This window comes from Hyperolius riggenbachi, chromosome 11 (assembly GCF_040937935.1).
Source record: "Hyperolius riggenbachi isolate aHypRig1 chromosome 11, aHypRig1.pri, whole genome shotgun sequence".
NCBI classification, from domain to species: Eukaryota; Metazoa; Chordata; class Amphibia; order Anura; family Hyperoliidae; genus Hyperolius; species Hyperolius riggenbachi.
Window position 1 is genome coordinate 99,497,501 of NC_090656.1, and position 25,764 is coordinate 99,523,264.

At 43.3% G+C, this 25,764-nt stretch overlaps 1 protein-coding gene across 2 annotated transcripts in view; it reads left to right on the forward strand.

The window, feature by feature from the left end:
* LGR4 (leucine rich repeat containing G protein-coupled receptor 4) overlaps window positions 1–19,121 on the forward strand; it is a 155,812-nt gene extending 136,691 nt beyond the window's left edge. For both annotated transcript variants that reach the window (XM_068261172.1, XM_068261173.1), the window contains 5 exons: window positions 2,536–2,607; window positions 7,442–7,567; window positions 9,941–10,062; window positions 10,421–10,498; window positions 12,556–19,121. In XM_068261172.1, the coding sequence (XP_068117273.1) occupies window positions 2,536–2,607; window positions 7,442–7,567; window positions 9,941–10,062; window positions 10,421–10,498; window positions 12,556–13,832 (1,675 nt within the window). In that variant the 3' untranslated portion in view covers window positions 13,833–19,121. The remainder of the gene's footprint in view (window positions 1–2,535; window positions 2,608–7,441; window positions 7,568–9,940; window positions 10,063–10,420; window positions 10,499–12,555) is intronic.
* The last annotated feature ends 6,643 nt before the right edge of the window (window positions 19,122–25,764 follow it).

Sequence of the window (25,764 nt, forward strand, 5' to 3'; positions counted from 1 at the left end):
CCACGACTCCAACTCCGACTCCGGGTGCCCAAAATTGCCCCGACTCCTCGACTCCGACTCCACAGCCCTGCAAATGAGCCTGGGGAAATGACTAGTGTCCTCATTTCCCACCTTTCTTGCAGAAAGTGACTTTCTGAAGGACATTGTGGGACAGCCACATTATCTAGAGGAAGTGAGAGAATAGACCACTGTCTGTAACCATAGGTCTTTGATCACCGTAGTAAATGTGAAGACCTCAGAAGCGAAGCAGGTCATTTTGGCGCTCAGTGCTGAAGCGGGGCGCCATCATGGCACCAGTGCAAAGCTGCGCGCACTGCGCAAGAGTAGTTCGGTGATCCGGTGATTGCCAGATCCCTCAGAGTTGCTACAACTTGGAGGAGGAATAGTATTTAACGTCGCCATGGATTTGAGCGGCAGCCAGGTGAACAGTCATTCGGCTCACCCTGCGCCCGGCTCACCGGCGGCCCAACCACACATACCCCTCAAAAACCCCTAAAATACCTGTCGCAACATTGTTTTACAAAAATAAAATACAAACTACTAACTTAATCCCTTTTGGGGCCAGACAGCTTTGGCCCCTTATGCTGGATACACATAGTGCGTTCCCGCACTCGATGCGCCCCTCGATTCCCAGTTCGATTATTTCCAAGCACATTTCGATGATTGTTAGGTCGATTTGGCATACTTTACATGAGAATCGACCTAACGATCCATCGAAATGCGAATCGGGCATGTCGGAAATAATCGAGTGGCTGCGAATCGACGGGAATCGAGCGGCGCATCGAGTGCGGGAACGCACCGTGTGTATCCAGCATTAAAGGGAACCTTAACTGAGAGGGATTCCTTTTGAACAATAGTAGTTGCTTGGCACTCCTGATGATCTCTTTTGCTGCAGTAGTGGCTGAATTGCACACCTGAAAGAAACATGCAGCTAATCCAGTCTGATTTCAGTCAGAGCACCTGATCTGCATGCCTGTTCAGGGGCTGTGGCTAAAAGTATTAGAGACACAGGATCAGCAGGGGAGTCAGGCAACTGTTACTATTTTTAAAGGAAAAATCCATATACTGCTCAGTTTAGGACAACAAGCAAGAGGGCTATGGAGGCTGACATATATATATTTTTTTTCCTTTTAAACAATACTAGATGCCTGGCAGTCCACCTGATCTATGTGGCTGCAGTAGTGTGAAAAACACCAGAAACAAGCATGCAGCTAATCTTGTTAGATCTGAAAACACCTGATATGATGCATGCTTGTTCAGGGTCTATGGCTAAAAGTATTAGACAGAAGGATCAGCAGGATAACCAGGCAACTGGTATTGCTTAAAAGGAAATAAATATGGCAGCCTCCATATCACTCTTGTTACAGTTGTCCTTTTAAGGACTAGAGCTGTGTCTTCCCTGTTGTGCCCTGTGATTATTATGATCGGCTCACAGTAGTCACGAGGTCAAGAGCCAATGAAATTGGCTCCTGACCGACATGAGGAAGCTCTGCTGTCATTGAACTAATTTATTCCTAGAAGGCTTCATATCCCTAAAGCTGGCCATAAACTAGGCCGATTCCCCACCAATCGACAGCAGATTCGATCACTGGGATAGAATCTGCTGTCAAATCGTTAACGCTAAATTTCAATCTATTTCGTCCCGAAATAGATCGATCCCGTCGATCGCTCCGTGCAGGAAATTACCGTCGATCGCCCGCGGGTAGGGAGCGCGTCGCTAGCGGCGTTTGAGTGCCCGACCGACGCAATACAGCTGCAATACATTACCTGCTCCACCGGCGCAACTCCCCAGGTCTCAGCTGTCTTCTTCTCCGCGCTGGTCTCCGGGTTCGGCAGGCTTCACTTCGTCCTGTCCCGGCAGGAAGTTTAAACAGTAGAGGGTTCACTACTGTTTAAACTTCCCCCAGACAGGAAGAAGTGAAGCCTGCCGGAGACCAGAGCGGAGAAGAAGACAGCAGAGACCTGGGGTAGCAGGTAATGTATCCGGGGGGGGGGGGGGGGGGAGGGGGAGAGCGGCGGCAGCACCACCACCACAGACTGAACGGTTTCAGGCTGAAATCTATTCACAATCTGTTTGCAGTAAAGGCAGCCATACGATCCTTCTCTGATCAGATTCAATCAGAGAGTTAGGATATCTGTTGGTCGAATCTGATGGCAAATCGACCAGTGTATGGCTACCTTAAGGCCTCCTAACTCTCTCACCTTTGTAACCTGAGAAATATTTACTTATCGACCTCAGTACTGCCAATAACTGCAACTGTCCTTGCTTTTACCATACCTACAGTGCTTGAAGCAACTGTCTAAACCCATAGCAGTGGCTAGGAGATGGGAAGAAACTGGGCAGTTGCAGTAGGTCCTGGTCCAGGTTCTGTATCCTTTCCCCAGGACAGCTGTCTGTCATCTGACACAAGTTTGGCCTAAAATTGCTCAGCAAAAGTGTTGTGTGTAGCCAGCAGAAGTAATTGGTCTCTAAGTTAAAATAAGATCTTTTTCTTCCCAGATTAATAGCATATGTATGTTTTGTTCTTATCGCAGGGATCTGAGCAGAAATTCCATCCGCAGTATTCACAACGATGCTTTCACCACCTTGACTTCCATCTCCAAACTGTAAGTCCATCTCTGCCTTCCGTCAGGAACGCTGTGTTTATTTTTTCCTCCTGTTTTATAATTACCATGCTTGCCTTTCATTGTGTGCTAAGAGGATTTACCTTCTAAAAGTATTTAATAAGATCATAGACCCCCGGGGTAATCGCCAGAAATCAACGTAATTTAACATTAAAACAACAAGCGTCCTTTGAAAGCGCATTTTAGTTGGCTTAAGATTTTTGTGGAGATATAAGAAATGTCAGAAGTACTGACAGAAGTAAATGCAGTAATCTGATGTTATAAACCGTGGTTACGGGATAAGGAAACAGACCTCGGGTGCCCGGAAAGAAATATGTTGCTCGCATGTTAAGTTTTCCAATTTATGACCCAACTCAAGGCACAAAATGTAATAGAGTTCCCTACTTCTCATGTATACCACAGACCTTACTTAACCACTTGAGGACCACAGTGGTAAACCCCCCTAAAGACCAGGCTGTTTTTTTTTCACAATTTGCCACTGCAGCTTTAAGACCAACTGCAGAGCCGCACAACACAGCACACGAGTGATTTCCCACCCCCCTTTTCTCCCCACCAACAGAGCTCTCTGTTGGTGGGGTCTGATCGCCCCCCTTGTGTTTATTTATTTATTTTTTTAATAAATATTTGTTCTTATTTTTTGAATACTTTTTTTTACTATTTCCTTTATTTTTTTTCCCAATCCCCTCCCTCCTCCCAGCCGGCCAATCACGGCGATCGGCTGTCATAGGCTTCTGCTTATGTGAGCCGATCGCTCTCTTGTAGCCGTGTCACACGGCTGTCCCCAGTACAGCGCTGCTGCTGTTCGCAGCGCTGTACTACATGTTAAGATGTTTCGCCGTCTAACATTCTCCCGAGCAGCAAACTCCACTCAGACTGAAGGCTGGGCGGAGCTCCGCCCCCGAGCAGCAGATGCGCGCAATGTCCTGCAAACTGCAGCCCCAGGTCTTGACGCCAATTGGGGTTAGGCAGTCCTGGCGCTGCCGCCGCTCCACGCCCATTGGCGTGGAGCAGTCTTAGAGTAGTTAAAGGGAACCCGAGGTGGGGCTGTAAATTAAAAAAAAACAAAAAAACAATGCTACCTGATCCAGTGGGCTGAGCAGATCAAATAGCCAACACACACAAGCAATAGAACACAGCAGTACATGCATCCAGCTACATTTGAAATTGGTCAGCAGGTGCTCGTCAGCCAATCAGGATGCACTGTCATACACCCTTTACCTGCCATACCACATCTAGCAGCCATTAGCATTCAGGTGGGAGGCTTCAGTTGGACGCCATCGCAAGATTGCGTCGCTAGCAGGACCGCCGCGTGCAGGCATCCCTCCCACAGGGGTCCCTCCCTAACCGCTCACCTGTCCGCCATGTCCTAGAGCTGAAAGAAAACGTTTAAAAACACACGATTGGTTCACACGATGGCCAGGGGCCCCGGACCAGATCAAATAGCCGCCACTCCGTTGGCCTGCAGTCTTCTGGTTTGTGTGACCCCTGGGGTCATGACGCTGGAAGAGCCTGCTCTCAGAGCAGCTGCAGGAGGCGCGGCCGGGGAGAGCTGCCCAATGTCAGCTTTGGAAGGCCTGCATCAACACCCCTAGTGTGCGTTTAAGCAGGGAATACCTCTCTCCTCCCTTACACTCTGGAACAGCAACTATCATTGTCGCTAATTTGGGGGGGGGGGGGGGGGTGATGTGGGAGTGGCACAGAGGCATGTCCTGCAGCAGGGCACATGCCTTTATGTCCCATGTGACGACACCTCTCCCCCCCCCCCCCCCCCCCCCCCCCTCCCCCAAATCCTACACCGCCTCGGGTACTCTTTAAGCTGCAAACACACATTATACAGTCATTGGTGCTTTGATGCCTGACTCAGCTGTTTGTGATTGCATCATCAGAACTTTTGTGTCCATGTCAGTGTTTGGAATGGCCTGAGATGTGTTCTACTTGGTGAGCCACACCTTTCCTGAGTCAGTCCAATCAATTAATTTATATAATAATAAATCGGAATTCTTTGGAGCTCTGGTCTCATTTCTCCTTTGCTTTTTTACATCTGGTATCTCTGCAAGTACTGAGAATTGCTAAATGTTCACTGTAGGTAATATCTTTAAAGGTGGCCACTAACAATACAATTTCCTGAACAATCCTTTACATACGATTCTTCATTCAAACAATGGGAAATGATCCTTTGTGACCACTAATGGGAAAAACAATCTCCTAACCAATCCGATCAGATTCATGAAAATGATTCGATTTTCAGATTGATCCCGTCAATCTGATTAGATTTGTTAGGAGATTTTTGTCCATTAGTGGTTCCAAACTATCAATGCCAATCGTCCATACGAAGAATCGTTCGGAGATGGTTCTTTCAAAAAGTTGTATCATTAGTGGCGACCTTAATGCAATTTGCTATTCCATTAAGCACTGCACTTGACATATATTCATAAGTTCAGGGTTATCGTGCACGTCTTATAAAAAAAAATAGCAATCAATAAATCCAAATAGATGGTGCTTCACAGCGTGTGCTTCTATGGGAGAGCAAAATGCGGAAGTTCACTCTACCACTCAAAGTCCTTATTAGTGTACTTCAGTTGTGCCCATTAGGTAGATCACGAAGGACTTCATAGTAGATCCCCACCCCACTACGGTTTCCATTCTGTATATATAAATGTGCTCCTAAAATTGTACAAGGGTTGATCATTTGAACAATTTTTTTTTAAAGTAGTTTATAAGACGAAAAAGTGTGGGTACCTCTGGTGTAATTCAAAGCACCACAGTGTCCAAACAGTATACCAGACAGCGGATTCCCTTGACTTCCAGTGACCACCTCCACCACACCCTGTAATCGGCAATTTACCGATAGATGTTGACCCTGAAATTATAGGGGTCTACTGCACTTCAGGGCAATCAAATAGGCCTCCCCTCTACCTTTATACGTATCCCTGGTCACCTTCTCAGTCTGTCTTGTTTTTCACTGACCAATCACATTAGATAGAAACCATACCGCTTTCCATAGAGTAAAACAACAAACTTTATTTAGGTGTACACTCCCGATTTTAAAGAGGAACTCCAGTGAAAATAATGTAATAAAAAGTGCTTCATCTTTACAATAATGTATAAATGATTCAGTCAGTGTTTGCCAATTGTAAAATATTTCCTCTCTCTGATATACATTCTCAGATTTACCACATGGTGACCTTTTTACTGCTGACAGGTGATGCCAGTGGAAGGAGATGCTGCTTGCTTTTTTGGCAGTTGGAAACGGCTGTAAACAGCAATGCAACAAGGCTCCCCCACATGTCAGAACCATGGTCCTGACATCACACTGTGGGAGGGATTTCACCACAATATCCACCATACAGAGCCCCCCGATGTTTGTGAAAAGGAATAGATTTCTCATGGGAAAGGGGGTATCAGCTACTGATTGGGATGACGTTAATTTCTTGGTTACAGTTTCTATTTAAATCTTGTAAAACCAGCATAAGTTTTATTGTGCTCTCCTCAGCTCATGGGCCTCTGGACAGGCTCTCATTATACGCTGCTATTTAGAACACCTGAACCAAGCCACTCCATACTCTTTGCCTCATTTCCTTGTTTAAGCTCCTCCCTTGTTGAAGCTTAACACTGAACTGAGGGAGAGACAGCGTGGTGCAGCTTGGTTCAGGTGTTCTATACAGCAACATGTAATGAGGGCCAGTCCAGTGGCCCAAGAGTGGGGAAGAGCCTGAAACAACTCCTGCTGGTTTTACAAGATTTGAAAGTGAGTTTACACCTATATTTTTAAATAGTTTGTTATGGTTTTACACTATGGAGAGCAGGTTTTACACTATGGAGAGCAGTATGCTTTCTATTTGAGGTCATTGGTGCATGAAAAGCAAGAACGTGACTTAGGTGACTAGAGATACGTATACAGGTAGAGGGGAGGCCTTTTGATTGCCCCTAAATGGCTGCAGACCCCTATAATTTCAGGGTCAACGTCTAACGTTCCCTGTCAAAGGGGTGTGGTGGAGGTGATCACTGGAAGTCAACGAAATCTACTGTCTGGAATATTGTACGGACACTGTGGTGCTTTGAAGTACACTAATATGGACTTTGAGTGCTAGAGGTGGAAGAGTGAACTTTATTTTGCTCTCTAATAGAAGCACAAGCTGTGTAGCGCTATCTGTTTGGATTTATTATTCTTTTATACACTTTATCTGGATTTGCTTTAAGGCTCGTACACACGCTGTACTAAAGGGAACTATGGGTCCATCAGACCTTCCCGCTGGGTGGGCGTTCCAGCGACAGTACAGCATGTGTACAGTCTGTCTGCAGACTGATAAGGCTGTTTCTGAACGATCCGCCCAGCGGATCGTTCAGAAACAGCCTTATCAGTCCGCCGACATACTGTACACACGCTGTACTGTCTGCTGAAAACCCGCCCAGCGGGAGGTGACGACGGATCCATCGTTGCCTTTAGTACGACGTGTGTACGAGCCTTTAGGGCTGGTTTCCACTGAGCTGGCCTGCTGCTTGTGGGATGCACACCAGCACTTGCAGAGATGCGAATGCACATCCAAATTACTGTAGCCATGCCACACACTGCTATAGGGATTCGGATTCGTGAAACTATAAACTGCTGCATGCCATCCAGAATCACACCAGCATGCGATTCAGACAGAATGCTATTGCTGGAATAGGCAGCATTTCCTTGTGCGACTCAAAATGCGAGTAAACTCTGTGTATTCCCCTCAAGTGGAAACGGGCCCTGAAAGGTTGGTTGTGCCTTGTTTTGCTTTTACCAGTTGCTGCTCTGCTTCTCATCTGCTGACTTTGCTTTGATTTCCAGGGACCTGAGTTTTAATGAACTGTCCACATTTCCAGCTGGAGGTTTGCATGGGCTGGTCCAACTGAAGCTCACGGGCAATCCCACCTTTAGAGAATCGCTGTTAGCGAAGGACTTTCTTAAACTCCAGTAAGTGATTACTATTAATTAGTTGTAGTTCTTTGCAGGAAACCACGCTGAGAACTTCGTAAGTTGAATTGTATGATCAGTTCTATGCAATTTGGCTAGGTTCACAGTGGTCAGTTGCATAACACCTGTATTATAACGAATGTGAACTGCAATGGAGACTAAACATAGACAAATCTAAAGCCTGCATGCTAGATAGAATAATGCAATCTGTTACAAAGCAGTATACTGTGAATAGGCCCAAAGAATTGTACTAGCAGGAAGTCGCCATGCAGAATTTTTCTTCAACGCAATTCAGCATTGTGAACGAGGCCTTTCTGTCTCAGATCAAAACTTTCCCAGACAAAATATTTCGAGCAGCAAATAGCTGTGTTGTTAGAACATATAGACCATGTTTTCTTCTAATGCTGAGTGGGGTCCTGGGGTCAGTGAATGTAATTGAGTAGCAGAAAAGGATCAGACAATTTCACAGCAGTGACATTGAGGGTTGGAGCTAAGATTTGCTGTTGGTAAATATGCACTTTATCAGTTAAAGCTACATAGGCACTTTAACGTGTCACCCAAAACCATCTTTACAGATTATTTTGGGCAGCAGTTTTGGGAAGATCTCTGAACAAAAATGCTGGCCAGAAACAGAGTAGATGAGCCAGTGGCACCAAACTCTGGGAATTTTACTTAAAACATGCAGTGAACCGTAAACATCTGGGGACCAAGCAATTTGTTTCATTGAAGGCCAAAAACATTGGGGGACACCTGTACCCTAGTTCAGATTTTCATATAAGCAGAATCTAAAGTGTGTGTACACAGCTTTTAGCATTCCCCTGTTGTAGAACTGACCATGCACTGTAATTAGTTTTTATTTTGTTTTTTCAAGGGAACACAAGGTGAGACTGATATGGAGGCTGCCATGTAGTTTTCCTTTTAACCTGTACCAGTTGCCTGGCAGTCTTGTTGCTCATTCTGACATCAGTAGTGTTTGAATCACACACCTAAAACAAGCATGTGGCAAGTCTAGTCAGTTGAGTGTATCTGATCTGCATGCTTGTTCACGGTTTTTGGCTAAAAGTGTTAAAGGCCCAGGATCAAGAGGACAGCCAAGCAACTTAAATTCTTTTTAAAGGAAGTCAATAGGGCAGAATCCATATCACCCAGATTCCCTTTAACCACTTCAGCCTTCAGTCGTTTTCACTTTACGCATCCGAGCAATTTTTACCTCCCATTCATTAGCCTATAACTTTATCACTACTTATCACAATGAACTGATCTATATCTTGTTTTTTCCGCCACCAATTAGGCTTTCTTTGGGTGGTACATTTTGCTAAGAGCCACTTTACTGTAAATGCATTTTAACAGGAAGAATAAGAAAAAAACAGAAAAAAATCATTATTTCTCAGTTTTCAGCCATTCTAGTTTTAAAATAATACATGCCTCCATAATTAAAACTCATGTGTTGTATTTGCCCATATGTCCCGGTTATTACACCGTTAAAATTATGTCCCTATCGCAATGTATGGCGACAATATTTTATTTGGAAATAAAGGTGCATTTTTTCCATTTTGCATCTATTACGATTTACAAGTTTAAAATAAAAAAAAATAGAAATATTTCATCTTTACATTGATATTTAAAAAGTTTAGACCCTTAGGTAAATAGTTACGTGTTTTTTTTTTTTTTTTTTTATTGTAATGTTATTTTTGTTTTTATAATAAGCATTTTATTTGGGTAGTTTTGGGAAGGTGGGATGTAAACAGCAGTTTTATATTGTAAATGTGAGTTTGTTTTCATGACGTCACTCTAAGCGTAACATACGCTTAGAGGGACGCAACAGCCAGAAAAAGCGAAGCTTCTGAGAGAAGCTGTCGCTTTTTCTGCGGGGGAGAGGAATCAGTGATCGGGCACCGTAGCCAGATTCACTGATTGCCTAGCTAACGAACCGCGGGCCGGGAGCGCGCGTGTACGCGCGCGATCGGCCGCGCACATGGCCTCCTGGGCGTAGCTAGTACGTCCAGGAGGCCAAAGTAGTTAACTAACCATTCCAGGTCAGGTTTGATAGAGAGATTCTTACAAAATCAACCCCATACATTTGTTGTTTTTAAAAGTACTTTGGAATTGTGGTGCTGGTCTAGATGTAAATTCTCCTTTAAATATTTTTTCTCCCTGGCTGAAGACATGGATGAGTGTTTTTTTTTTTTTTTCCATTGAAGGCTGTAATCCATGAATGCGTGACCATGATGGTTTTTTTGTCCTTGGTGTCAGTGTTCTGTTGTCAGCTGTGGCATGTTGGCCTTGTAGTTCATATCTGCAGAATGTGTCTGTAACAGCTCGATATTTTATGATGATCTCCTTCTTGACTACAAATTCCTGTCTGTTTTTCAGGTCAGTGTCTGTCCCGTACGCTTACCAGTGCTGTGCTTTTTCTGCATGCGACTCTTATGCAAGCTCAGCGACTGAAGATGATGGGTCCAAGTATCAGAAATTATTGTTGGAACATGAGAAAGGTATGCTGTTCACAGGGAAAAGGACTGGATAAGGCAAAAAGGAGGTTAAGTGAAAGAGCAGATGGGCATATATGGCAACAAAGTAAGGCAATTATTTGATATAGCCTTGCAAATAGAGCTAATGTTCAGTTATCCATACAAAGCAATGTGATTTCATCTTACAAATATACACTGTAGACAAACAAAATAGATCAGTTAATTATAAACTTATATAATCTTAAAGCAAAGCACACGCACACGTATACGCACACGTACACACACACGTCATGCTGTTATTTTTAACTTTTACAAAACTGTTTACACATGCTTTTTTTACCAGCATTCCACGGGAATTTGAATATGTTTTCTTGTTGTACAGGAGCCATAGAAGATTATATGATCACTGAAGATGATAAAGATCATGTGCAGACTGTGGTCCACTGCAATCCATCCACAGGTAATTGTTAGACTTTTTAATCTCTGTTTAAAGGATACTTCAAAATGCCCATACACTGGTCGATTTCAGCCATTGATCGATTCTATGGAATCAATCGATTGGAGATCAGATCGATGGCCCATAGAGCTGCATTGGATCTAATGGTCCAATAATGCATTTAGATAGATTTCCAATAGATTTCATTCTGAAATCTATTGGAAATCTGTTCCTAGTGAATTAAATCTATTGGAAATCTGTTCCTAGTGTGTGGCACACATTCAGATAGATTCGACTTGACAGGCATCTGACAGAACCCTGACAGGAATCTATCTGATGGTCGAATCTGCTGCAAGTCTATAAGTGTATGGCCTATAAAATCGAAAAATGCTGCCCTGTGTGTGTGGAGGAGGTGCGCATAGGCTTACCGCACCTCCCGTGGCCCGGCCTCTGCCTCAATTTGCCCACTTTCCTCCAGTTCTTATGGTGCTGGTCGAAGCGGTCAACGCCCTTTGACCTGGACATGCGCAGAATATCCTCTTGTGTGACCTGGGTACATCGAGCAGATGTGCAGCACAGTATGTCCAGCTCAAATGGTGCCGACAGCTCCGACCAAGGCAATGAGAACCGGAGGAATAAAGCCCCTCCCCACACACGCACACATAGAGCATCACTTTTAGATTTTAGTTAGGACTAAGGTATCCTTTAAGGTGGTGTATGATTTGTACTGGTTTTCATATACTGTAGATAAGTAACAGGGGTGCTGCTAAGCAGTACTTAATTTGTGCCCCCCCCTCCTCATCTGAGGCCACTTCTCCCATTATAATAGGTAGCCAAAGGTTCCCCCACCCCCCAGTATAGGTAGCCATCCCCAGTATAGGTAGCCCAGGTGACCCCACAGTATAGATAGCCACCCGCAGTATAGGTAACTAAAGGTGCACCCTCCCCCATATAGGCCATTGGTGTTGGTGAGGGTATGTAGCGTCCTTCTGGCTCCCCATCCCCAACACACCTGCAGATCGGCAGTGACCGAAAATAGGAGAGCAGTGCACAGTAGGCATGCAGGAAATGAGCACTGACCTCCCTTCCGCATGACTATGTATGGGCAGATCGACCAAGAGACTGATCTCTCTCCAATCAGATTTGATCAGAGAGACATCTGTTGCCTGCCCGTTAGTGATGGGTCGTTCGCGAACGAGCCGGCTCTAAGAGCCGGCTCTTTGCTGCGAACGACAAGAGCCGGTTCTCGGTTTTGAAAGAGCCGATGCCTCAGCCGCCCCACACAGCTCTGATTTGCTGTTAATAAAGGGCGCTGAGGCATGCTGGGAGATGTAGTCCTCCTCTTGCAGCTTGTAGGAGTGTATGGGGCGGAGCAGAGCAGTAGCAGGAGGGATTGCCCCAGTGACAGTCTGGAGTTGCCATGGAGACGGGGCGGGGCTTTTACTCCGATTCTGAGTGATGTCTAGTGATATTTCATGAAGAGCCGATTCAGAGCCGTAAGAGCCGGCTCTTTAATGGGAGCCGATTCAGAAGAGCCGATTCTCAGAGAAGAGCCGGGATTCCTATCACCACTGCCTGTACACTGCAGGCTGTTTCCTGAACGATTTTATGGTGAAATCTATCTAGAATAGGCCCACTGCTGTCCCCCTCCCCCCCCCCCCCACCCCCCAGTGCCCAGTCCACTGTACTTTACCTGATTGCATCTGCCGCAATCTGCATACATGGTTCCCTGTGTATAGACGGGCATGTGTGCGGCTGTGCCAGTATGCTTCCGGTGACATGGCCACGTCCGTGGGTGCATGCACAGAAGGTGCCGATCCATCAGGGGGCGGCGATCCTTTGAGGCTGTCAGCGGGACCCCTGGAGAAGACCGGAACTGCAGCGAGGGACACAAATGACTTCTGGGGGCTGGAAGAAGCCCTGGGTAAGTAGAAATACATGTCATTGCTTACCTCGGAAGTCCTTTAACTTAAGTTAATAAAGAATGCCACTTATAATATGATGCATTGTATTATAAAAAATATACTCTGTTCTTTATTTTGTTCACAGATAATGCAATTATACTTTTTTTTTTTCCCCAGGTGCTTTTAAACCCTGTGAGTACTTGCTTGGCAGCTGGATGATTCGGCTCACTGTGTGGTTCATATTCCTCTTAGCATTGATTTTCAACATCGTTGTCATCTTGACCATGTTTGCTTCCTGCTCTCCGCTGACCTCCTCAAAGCTCTTCATTGGTCTCATTTCTATTTCCAATCTCTTCATGGGCATTTACACTGGCATTCTGACAGTCCTGGACACTGTCTCCTGGGGACAGTTTGCGGAGTTTGGCATCTGGTGGGAAACTGGCAGTGGATGCAAAGTGGCTGGGTTCCTAGCAATTTTCTCTTCAGAAAGTGCCATTTTTTTCTTGACCTTGGCAGCCGTCGAGCGAAGCTTGTCTGCAAGGGATATCATTAAGAAGGAAAAGAGCCAGCATTTAAGGAAATTTCAGATTGCATCAATTCTTGCTTTGTTCCTTGCCATAGCAGCTGGATGCTTGCCATTATTTCATGTTGGAGAGTTTTCTTCCTCTCCTCTCTGTCTGCCTTTCCCAACAGGAGAAACGCCATCCTTGGGCTTTACAGTTACCCTTGTCCTCCTCAACTCGCTGGCATTTTTGGTCATGGTTATAACCTACACAAAGCTGTACTGCACAATGGACAAGGAAGACCTCTCAGAAAATGCAGAGTCCAGCATGATTAAACATGTTGCTTGGCTGATCTTCACCAACTGCATCTTCTTTTGTCCTGTTGCCTTCTTCTCTTTTGCTCCTCTTATCACAGCAATTTCAATTACTCCGGAAATCATGAAATCTGTGACTTTGATATTTTTTCCATTGCCAGCATGTCTCAACCCAGTGCTGTATGTATTTTTCAATCCAAAGTTCAAGGAAGACTGGAAGCTCTTGAGGTGGCACTTGACCAAGAGAAGCGGTTCTGTTGCAGTTGCAACCAATGCCCAGAGGGGCTGTGTGACGCAAGATTTTTATTATGACTTTGGAATGTATTCACACCTACAAGGTAACTTTGCAGTGTGTGATTACTGTGAGACTGTACTTTTAAAGAATCCTTTACCTTGTAAACACTTAATAAAGTCGCACAGCTGCCCTACATTAGCAGTTGTGCCCTGCCATCGGTCTGAAAACTATTGGTCAGACTTTGGAACTCAGTCTGCCCACTCAGATTGTGCAGACGAAGAGGATTCCTTTGTGTCGGACAGTTCTGACCAGGTACAAGCCTGTGGCCGGGCTTGCTTTTATCAGAGCCGTGGCTTTCCTCTGGTTCGTTATGCATATAATATACCAAGGATGAAAGACTGAGACACTTGTTGAACTTGAATCTGAAGGACTGTAGTGGTGACGATGGAGCACAATTCATTAAAAGGCCCAACAGCAAAGGGAGCACTTTTGCAAACTTGTCACTAAGAAGGGAAGTGGACAATGGACTTCAGGACTCAGACAAAACCCTTTGTTGTCTATGGGGCAATGTGCTGAGTTGGGGAAACTCTGAACAGTTATGCCTCTGAGAAAGACAAAAGGCTTAAGACTGTCTTGATGAAAAATAACTTGTAAACCAAAATTGTAACTGAAAATGTTTTTGTTCTAATCTATGAAATTATATGTATGTTTTTTGTGTTTTCTTTGTTATACCATCTCTAAATGTTGCCTATGCCTCACATACGCAAATGTAGGTATTTGAGAGAATGTCTTTTGATGAAGGTCTTGTATACCCAGCTATTTCTTGCTTTCCCACTCTCAGCTGTGTGCTCTGTTTTTATGGTTTTCTGAAGCCAACATGTAACCGTAGTATAGAGAGTTATGCTAAAGCGTAAACAGTTGTCCACTTCTGTTGGTTGTTGGATGCACCTTGGTTGGTTGTAGTAGGTTAGGAGTATCGAGAGCTTGCCAGACTTTTGATGAGCTGTGGCATCTGTTTTCATTATAGAGTTCTCTATGATGGAATTTTTAACCAAACTGGCCAGCAGTCCTGAGACGAGCATAGGCACGCAACTGGAGAACTGTCATGGGTACTAGCTTTGGTAACACAATAATTTTTGCACATCAAGGTATCTTATACACATTGATATTTGGAACAACTTGCTATAGAGTCTTAAAGGGATATTTTTCCCATCTCATATACTATAAACCGAAGAAAGGTAAATATGTTTTATCTGTTGAAGAATTCAGAAGTGACAGACCCATTTTGTTCCAAACTCTGTGCTGTGACTTAGTTGGTATAGTTGTGCAGGTCATGTCTCCTTTGCCTAGTTTTGTCTTTTCACGAGAGATCCCAAGCATATTAGGATTGCATAGTGTAACAGTCACAGTCTAGCAATGCCAAACCAGAAACCAACAAAGGCAAGTAGGATCAGACCAGCATTGACCCGGCAAAGGCTGCATTAAGTGACAATGCAAACCTAGCACCAGCAGTCAGTACCAGTCCAGTAAAGCCAACCATCAATGCCTTGCCAGTATAGTGTTCCTGTTGAAGACCAGACCACTTTCTAGACAGGTGGACCGTTCTGTATAAGCTAAATACCCTTGCTGCTTAGTACTGCACTAATATGGTTTCCTCTTGTATGCTATAAGGTTTTTGGTCACAAATATTTTTGAAGTTTTATTGTAATGTCACGACTAAGGCCAGGAGTTGCTACACACACACGTGTGAGTCACATTTAAAGCCCAACAGCCGGCAATGTGTTTTTATTTTAACAGTTTTGGATAGAGTGGAGATGGGGGGAAGCATCTCTGCTAGTTTGTCTCTGCTATTCTGTTAAGAGGTGTTCCCCCTCACTTTCTTTTCTGTGATACCATGGTCTTGGATTTTGACCCTTGTTACAAGGTGGAGAGGTGGATGACAGAAGTAAAAACATTGTACAGTGTTTATTTCCACCCCACTGTTTAAAAAAAAAAAAAATCTTTACTGTGAATTCCTTTGCTACTAGAAAATTTCATACTTCGTTTCTGGACATGAAGTAAGGAAAATTCTAGCCAATAAGGATGACCGCAATAAAGCCCCCCAACCAAGTAAAAAATAATGTAACTTTTTTTGTTCTGTTTTGTCCAAACCTAAAATGAAAACTTTAGCTAGAGTTGGGCTTAAATGTTTGCATGGTGTGACTGATGCTTCGGCTGTACTTCAGCGAATAGTCAAGTCCACATTATTGTTTTTGTTGAGACTATTCAAAGTCAAATTTATACCACATCTTTGGTCATTAAGAAGATTTAAACATTTTAAAAAAATTCAATTATTGGTAGCAAATCAAAAATAAGCATTTCTAAGAAGTGTGTGTAGCATCTAAGAATTCTATCCGCATATGGGAGATTTATGGTCAGATATGTCAGAGCTTATAAGAATAGGCTGTGGAAAGAACAAAATTACTGGGTGAAATTTGACAATCATTTTGAGGACAATAAATTACTGGAACTTTGTGTGCTCTACAAACTAAACTGGACACCTTTTAAAGAGAATCAGTGAGTTTTTACAATAAAAAAAAGTCTCCCCAAATTTCTCGTGGGAAAGGGGGTATCAGCCTCCGATTGGAGTGAAATTTAATCTAAGGTTAAAGTACCTTTTTAATAGACTGTATTTCACCAATGGAGATGTCTGGAGTTGCATTTAGTAAATCTGCCCTCCTACTGATGGCTTTTCTTATATGGGATGGAATTTAACTGAAATATTCTAGTATATTTTACAACTATTATCTGGTTGTTTTAAGATGCAGCGCACTTGTGTTGTGTATTTTATTACCTGCACTGTGCACAGTGTTTTTATACATATGTCTTGAGTAGAGATGGCCCAGCCTTGGAGAACTCATGGAGAAGCACATGATCAGTTAGAAAATCAGAGGCTTACAAATCTATCAGCTGATCAAACTGATCATGTGCTTCTCCATGAGTTCTCTAAGGGCTCTTTCACATCAGAGCTTGCGTTGAAGAACGCTCAAAGCATACGTTTTGTTGTATGCGTTTTAATGCGTTTTGATATGCGTTGCACTGCAGTGAGTGTGCGTTTTTAATCCGTTTTCAATCCGTTACAGCACATAGAAAAACGCAGGTAATTTTTTTTTCTTTTAGTTTTCAACTTTCTACATTGTTCCTCTGTTGCATTCTGGGACTGATTGCCTGCGTTAACGGATTGAAAACGCGCATAGTGTGAGTTTTACATTGACTAACATTGTAACGCATAAAGCTAGCGTTGGCTGAAAAACTGCGCCTGGGTGCAGTGTAACGCAACACACAAAAAGGCTGCGTTATATGTGAAAGCTAAAATGAAAGTCTATGGACTTTCATTTCACCTTGGGTAACGCAAACTTTACCCTTTGCGTTGAAACGCAGAAAATCTGCCCTAATGTGAAAGAGCCCTAAGGCTGGGCCATCCCTAGTTCTTGAGTTGGTTGGGAATATGCTAATAAATAAAGTTTTTTTTCTTTAACTTAATATTTTACCTAAGATACCTTTTTAACTGGCATGCTTAGTCAGTATTTAGAGCAGCAAGCACATCTTGCTTGTTACATTCTAACAACCAGCCTTAGGACTGAGCCACACTGCAGATCGCTTTCGATCAGTTTTTCTTTTTAAAAACACACTCCCAGTGACTTGCATTAAAATCGGCGCAATTACGATTTTTGGGGGAAATTTGGGCAAGTAATGCAAGTCAATGGGAGCATGTTTTAAAACAAAAACTGATCCGAAAGCGTTCTGCAGAGTGGCTAAGCCCTAAGGCAGTCTGTCAACTTGATTGTCACCATTCACCAGTTTTTCCAGTGTTAATTGTTCACTAGTTTTAAAAGGATACCGGAGGTGGGGGAGGAAAGTGGAATTTTACTTAACTGGGGTTTCTTCCAACGTCCCCAGTCTGTCAGGTCCCTCAGTTTCCTCCTGGTCCCCTCTCTTGTGCTGCTGCACCCTTTGAGAGATTGCCAACTAGAATAGTTACAGGGTACTGCACATGAGTGCCTCCTCAATCCTGCTCATGCAAAGTTTGTAAGGTTTAAACTGCACATGCTCAGAATGCTACTAGAGCACAATCAAGGAGGTGCATGACAGGGTCATGCATGCACAGTTGGCAAGCTTTCGGAGGGGGCAGTGGCGCAACAGGGTGCACTGTGAGGACTCAGAGGGGCCTGATAGACTGCAGGGGGGCTGGAAAAAAAGTCCCAGGTAAGTAAAACTCCACTTTTTCCCCTTGCCTTGGGTTTTCTTTAAATGTATGGTTTTAAATCTGAATTGCCACCTTTTTGGCCTGTCCATAGTATTTCGGGTATTATTCCAGGTTCTCTTTAGCAATTTTTTTTTTTAAGCTTATAATATAGCAACAAAAAATTCAACATTACCTTTTAAATGGTTTTCAAACATCTTGAGCACAAAGGTTTCTGCTCACAATGATATTCCAGTATGTAATACTATGAACAAATAAATATAACCAGGTCTAGAGCTTGTATGTGGTCAATATTAACCACTTGTTGTTCGCTACGACCTAACAACCTGTTGCGAAAATTGTCCTGGAAAGCTTTCTCTTTTTTATCATCAGTGTTGAAAATATGACTATGGCTTTTTTTTGTTTTGTTTTATAAGCTTTGTGCCATCTACCAACTTTTATCACACAACTGTACTTTTTAAATCCATAGATTGCAGACATTTTACTAAATCCTTAAGATTAATTTGTGCTTTAAATATGAAAAATAGAAAAAAAAAACGAAATCAGTACCATATTTTTATAACAAAAATATTTTTCAGCAAAATAAAATTTGATATGTCCAATCTGGAATTACTGATAAAGAGCACTTGATTTTAGGATTATATATTTTTTTCTTTTTTTAAACCTTAAAAAAATGAGATGTGTAACTCACAAATGCATAATTCATTAAACAATAGTCTTTCTTTTTACTGTGTACCTTCTGAATAATGGGTAGTAAGTAGTATTGTGTTGTCAGCTGTCTTTAGTATTGTTAAATGTTAATTGTTGTACTCACAAAAGCACAATTTGTCATTTCTGATTCCTTGCCACCATTATTTTTTTTTAATGTTTCTTCTCTAGAGACATTCCCGGTCTTGACAGTGAAGCTAGATTGAAGTTTTACAAATTAAGCTGTATATAGTGAGCATATTTTTGTATCTTTGTATTATAAATTATTTGATAGAGCGCAAGGATGGGATGTATAGCTTCAGTTTATTTTGTCAAATAAAGCTACCTCCTAAACTATATTGGCTGCCAGTAGCAGAATAAATTGGTTTATATACTTCTCTTGCATTGTACATATGCTCTTTTGTACATAGATGCTGTAATAAAACATTAAATTGTATATTAATCAAGGCAGGGGTTTATTTTCTGTACGTTGTAATTTTTTTTTATATGCAAAGCTTTTAATAAGTAAAGAATTTTTTTTCTGTTGTATAGCTTTTTTTTTTTCCTTTTTGTGATAATTGGGTGAGTCATTCAGTGTAGCTTGAATTTATCGGAATATCTTCTTGCTCCTGAAAAATCGCATTGGTTTATGTAAATGTCACAGAAATTCATAGCTAGTGTTTCAATGTTAACTTATTGTTTGACTGCTACTTTTCTGTGATGCCGCAACCGTAATTTTAAATAAAATGAAATAGTTCTTCCACTGTCTCTTGTTCTGCATAGCAAGACAATGGATTTTACTATTTATAGTACAGATATTCCTCGTGTTATGAACCCCCGTCGTACCAACAAACCACCATAGCCAGCGTGATGACATTTCCATGCCAATGTGGTAGGGGATGAAGTGGCAAGAGCTTCACAGGGTGGTGTGGGGCACTGTCGGAGGTGAGAAAGGTAGCACAGATAAATCAATGGGAGAAGATGCTGCAGGGAGGGAGCAGAGGAGGTACAGTGAGCACAGGGAGAGACCAGGCACAAAGGGTACAGGATACTTCCAGAGGGGGCAGAGGAGGTACACGGGCACAAGGTGACCCGGGGGGCAAGCGAAGAGTGGACACGGAGGCCAGAGGGTACAAATGGGCATAGGTGGAGGCTCAAAAAGCGCACAGGGTGTGAGAAGGGGGCACAAGGAGACCAGGGGGAGAGGAGGAGGCAAAAACTGTGACTGTGCTCTGGTTACAGGGACTTCATCAAAGCAGTTGGTACAGGGAGACCAGAGGAAGTACAGGGAGAGAGAATGGGGGCACAAAGTGACATGAAACTAAGGGGGCGCAGGGGGAGAGAAGGCACAAAAGGTGGGTAGTAGAGGCACAGTGGGGGACACTGGTGCGTCACTAGTTACAGAAAGGGACACTGGAGGCAGGGGAGGCACAGCATTCTGGCTTACAAACAAATTCAGCTTAAGAACAACCTAGAATGTTTGCTACACACCTATTCTTATTGCACTGCATATAAAACCCTGAACCATTGTTTTGTGTTGTCAGACAATATACTGTAATCACATAGCAAACATGATATTATATTGTAATGGATGTTCACATTGGTTAGCAGTGCATTGTGGTGGAATCCATTGGAATAAAAAAGTAATGTGCGCATTTACAATTGCAGTGAAGCACACTTTTGATGCACAGTAAGGTATGCATTGCACATGTAAGGCATGATGTGACTTTTCCCCTCCCTTGCAATCCTGTTTTTACATTTTTGTAACACAACTCTTAAGATCTCGTTCAGAGTATAAGCACTGCCGTGCGCATTTTGGCAGCATGTATAGTGTGCGACACGCAAGAACTGTACATGGGCATAGACAGCCCTTCTACTGTTCCCATCATATGCACTGCGCAGCAGTGCGATGCGCTATTGCACTGCTGCATGCATTTTTGGGGAATCTCAGCACAAATCCCATTCACTGCGGTGAAAGGGATCTACAGCGCACATGACGGGTGATCGTACACGTTGCATTATGATTGCACAGCCATCTGCGCTAAATGATCTGAATGAGGCCTTAGTGTGAAACTAGCCTAGTGTTTTGTGATTTTAAAAGCTCTTGCTAATGTTATCCTATGTGTGTGATCCCACTTGAGCGATGTGATTTTGTAAAAATCCCCCATAGCATTGCATTCGCAAGAGCTTTTTAAAATCACTAGTGCTTAAAAAGCTCTTGTAGTGAGAAAAGGCTGCTATAGGGTTTGAGCCCATTCTTTTTCAAAGCACTAGTGATTTTAAAAGCTCTTGCTAATGCAATGCTATGGGGGATTTTTTATAACACAACGCTCAAGTGGGATCACACTCATAGCATTATATTAGCAAGAGCTTTTCAAATTATAAGCCCTTAGGCCTCAAACCCACTGAAATCGGCAAACGCGAAACGCAACCGCTAGCGTTTTGTCTGAGCGGTTTGCAAGCGGATTCATGCGCGTTTTCGGTCGCGTTTTGCAACATTGTATTTTTTTGCTCAGCGGTTGCGTAGCATTTTGCGTTTTTATCCTGATTGGTCCTGTGAATTATTTTTCATTTTGTTAGTGTGCTGAACCGCAAAACGCTAGCAAAACCGCTCAGTTTAGGTTTTGCTGAGCGTTTCCGCTAGCGTTTAAATACCTTACATTGAAGCGCTAACGCTTCCAAAATGCTGCACGTCCTGCGTTTGCGTTTCTGGGAAATGCAAACGGAGCATTTGCGTTTCCCAGAAACGCAAACGCAGGACGTGCAGTTGTGGAAGTTGCCCCATCCATTAACATTAGCCCAGCGTTTTGGCAAAGTGCTAGCGTATCGCAGCGCTGCCAAAAGCGCTCCTGTGGGTTCCAGCCCTTAGAAATGGCAAATTAATGTACTGCTAGTGGCCTTACACTTACAAAACTTACAAAAAAAACAAAACTTTAAAGTATTTTAATAAATCTAATACATACCCACACACAAAAAATCTCTATACATTCCTTTTATTGGCACAATTATTATTATTATTATTTATTTATTTATATAGTACCAACATCTTCCGTAGTGCTGTACATTGTACAAACAAATAATGGGGAACAAATATACATAAGAAATACAAGACACTGTACAGTCGGTACATGTGCATAATTATTTTATTCAATGTCATAACTACACATCAACTAGGTTTGTATGTTTAAATTACAGCAGTATGAAAAACACTAGGAGGAGGTCCCTGCCCTTGTGAGCTTACAATCTAGAGGGTAGTGGGAAGGAAACACAGGGGTTAGTGAGTGAGCCAGTGTGCCTTCAGTGCTGCCTATAGCAAATGATAGGCTTGTCTGAACAGGTGTGTTTTCAGAGTACATTTAAAGGTTTCCAGACTTGTGGCATGACGAACCGGCTGAGAGAGAGAGTTCCAAAGGAAAGGGATAGCCCGTGAGAAGTCTTGGATGCGAGAGTGAGAGGAGGTGACTAGGCTGGAGGACAAAGGGGTCTCCTGTGAGGAACGGAGGTTCCGGGCGGGGAGGTATCTGGAGATTAAAGAGTAAATGTATGGAGGCGATAGCTTGTGTAGAGCTTTGTATGCAAGCGTGAAGTTTAAACTGGATCCTTTGGGCAACTGGTAACCAATGGAGGGATTGGCAGAGAGGGGCTGCCTCAGAGGATCTAGAAGAGAGGTGGATGAGATGGGTAGCGGAGTTTAGTAGGGATTGGAGAGGTGCCAGTCTGCTTTTTGGTAGACCACAGAGTAGGGTGTTGCAGTAATCAAGACGGGAGATGATTAGGGCATGCACAAGCATTTTCGTTGCTTCTTGTGAGAGGAAGGGACGGATTTTGGAAATGTTTTTGAGATGGAAGTAGCAGGAGGTAGTTAATATGTTGATATGTGGTATAAAGAAGAGCTCAGAGTCCAGAGTTACCCCCAGGCAACGAGTTTTGGGGGTTGATGCTACACGTTATGCACATGTCTAAAAATATGTATTTTACTAATTTGCAATATTTAAAAATCATGATACATTTTAATATTTATATAGGTCTGTCATCTTTTGCAGCGCTGTGCAGAGTATGTGGTCTTGTCATTTAACTGTCCCGCAGGGGGGCTCGCAATCTAATCCCTACCATAGTCCTATATCTATCATGTAGTGTATGTATCATAGGCTAGGGGAAATTTAGGGGGGAGCCAATTAATTTATCCGTACATTTTGGGGATGTGGGAGGAAACCTGAGTGCCCGGAGAAACCTCACACAGACACTGGAAGAACATACAAACTCCTTGCAGATGTTGACCTGGCTGGGATTCGATCCAGGGACCCAGCGCTGCAAGGTGAGAGCGCTAACCACTAGGCCACTGCCTTGAAGGGGTTCTGTGGTTCTTCATAAAATCTGTTGCACATACCCCTCAACCCCCTTGGTTCCTTTAATTTATACGTTCTTCATAAAAGCAAAAACTGACACTTACCTGGGGCACCCTGCAACTGTTCTGTTCCACGCCATCCTGTACGATCCTCTGTTCCCCACTGCCGGTTACTGTCCAACTGCGCCTGTGCGGCCGCGCAAATCCTCGCTCCCGCTCAATCTCTGGAAGCTGAGAAAACTTCGTACTGCGCCTGTGCAGGACACTCCCGGAGACAGGAGCAAGGACACGGGCGCAGTTGCATTCGTCTAGTTAGAGAAAATAATTAGATGGGAACCGGCGGCGAGGAACGGAGGATCGTAGAGGACAGTGCCGGACAGGACAGCTGCGGGGGGGGGGGGGGATAGGTAAGTGTCAGTTTTTGTTTTTATAAAGAACCACATAAACCCTTTAAAGCATATTTTGGACATATTTATAAAAGTGAAACTCAATTTTTAGTTGTGACATAAATGACCTCTTTATTTCAGCTCTACACATTGCTAGGAATAATGGAAAATATTTGTTTGCTTACTTACTCTTTGCACATATGTATTGTCAGGAGAGTGTTATGCCTGGTACACACCATGCAATTTCTTGTCAGTGGAGTCAAATTGATTATTTCTAACAGGCCTGATCTGATTTCCAACTACTTTTCTGATTAATTTTATATACAAGTGATCGGAACATCAATCCAGAAAAATCATCGGCCCTGTGGGAATTAATCGATTCAACCCCTCTATTTGATGGGAAATTGCATGGTGTGTACCAGGCATTAGGCTAGGTTCACTGTGGGACAATGCTTCCCCTGTAAAGCAGGAACATTAAATTTGTTCTGCATGTTTTTGCAGTAACGCACTGCATGTCAGTTGCTCCTGTTGTGCAGGGTGCTAGCAGCTGGCATCAAGCATCTAGCACTTGTGGCAACCACTGCATGTGCATCTCAGCTGGCCCTGGACACTACACACTGCGTTTTCGTTTTTTTTAATTTGATGGTAACTGCATGTTGTGTCAACCACTGACATGCTTGTGGTTTCTAAAGGCCCATACACACGTCTGATTTTTCGGAGCGACGGGTCGTTTGAACGTCCCGTCGTTCAGACGTCCGCCCGCTAAATCGGGCGTGTGTACAGACTGTCGTTCGCATGATAAGACTGAGTTTGAGTGATCCGCCTGGCGGATCGCTCAAACTCATTCTTATCATGCGAACGACAGTCTGTACACACGCCCGATTTAGCGGGCGGATGTCTGAACGACGGGACGTTCAAACGACCCGTCGCTTCGAAAAATCAGACGTTTATGGGCCTTAACTCGCATTTGGGGCTTGATTCACTAAACTGTGATAACTCAAATATCACACCTTATCAAAGATATCACACCTTCTGAAAAGATATTACACCTTATCAAAGATGCCTTATCCGTAGCATAGCGAGTGCTATGAACCCACAGGTGCTCAGGGCAGGACGAGTGTCATTGCCAATTAGCAGGCATAAGTTTGTAGCGCTCGCTACGCTACTCTGCTAAGGGCCCATTTTCACTATTGCGAATTCGCATGCAAATTCGCATAGCAATACAAGTGAATGGGACGGTTTCCACTTGTCAGGATTCCTTTGCGGTTTTCTGTGCAGGAAAAATTTGCATGGCAGAGCCATCAGAATTCGCATATCGCATACAATGTATTTAATAGGAAATTCGCATGAGGTTTGGGTATGCAAATTTTTCATGCGAATTCGCATAAAAATTCGCATAGAAACAATGGAAAAGCACACCAGCACTGCCATGGTTAAATTCGCATATATCGTCATCCATGCGAATTTTCATGAAAATTTGCATAGACCCGCATGCAAATTTTTACCGCGGCGATTCGCACCGCACAAGGGAAATGCAGCCTCAGGCATGTTAACTTTGATAAGTTGTGATATCTTTTCATAAGGTGTGATATTTGAGTTATCATGGTTTAGTGAATCAAGCCCTAAAAGTGGACCCAAACTGAAAATACAAGATTTCAGAAATAAAATCTATTTTCTAACTTATAATAATAAATAGCAGCCTTTTTTCAGCTGCATGATGACAAATATAAAATATTTTACATTTATTGGAGGAACCCCTCCCTTCTTTTCATATAGCCGGGACAGAATCTGGCAAACTGATGGAATAGGTGGTGTCCGGCAAAGGAGGAATTGCTAATGGCTGCCACCTGTATAACCCTAGTTATGGAAAGAGAAGGGTGAAAAGCATGCACTGAAATGCTCATAGGCTTGGGGTGTTTATTTATCTTTTTGTATGTGTCCGAGTGGTGTTGCTAAATATTTTGAATTAAGAAAAAGTTTGGTTTGGGTCCGCTTTAATGTGCTGTTTAGCCATTTATCTGAAAGGGCTAAAAGAGCAGGCTCCTCCACCAGAAATCAAGACTTTCTCCTCTAGGGCTATCTTTTTTTTTTTTTCCTGGGTACACTGTGCATGAACTCAGCTTGCGACTGTGATTTGTCTTCGGTAAAGCATACATACATTGATGGAGGTGGAATACAGTAAAGGCCTCTCTTCCACAAATGACTGAAAAATGGCTTGTTCATCGATCAGTGTAGGCTGCCGACCGCAAGCACCGTTTGGCTGCAATTAAATTTAGCCAAATGGCAGCGTTCCGTAACACCACGAGTGTCATGCTTGAAACACGGTGGCAGTACCCGGCGGCAAAGAAAGTTCATCATATCTGAGCACAACAACCGCCATGCTCGGATTCAACTACATGGAGGGGCCACCTGTGCCAAGCGCTAACCAGTGATGGTGGACGGAAGCAGCTGACAGGCAGTGAATTCACCACCTTCAACTGCTCATGGAAAAGAGGCCTGTTGATTCACCGGTCGGGTGTTTGGTGACTTAGCATTATTTGGAGGTGCACATGGTAATTGCCCTCAATATGTTGTACAGTTCAATCTATTATGAACATTCTACGAAGTTGATTGGGTCTGGATACCTAGGGCAACTACAAAATGCATATTGCCTTTTACCCTTTGTAACTGTAA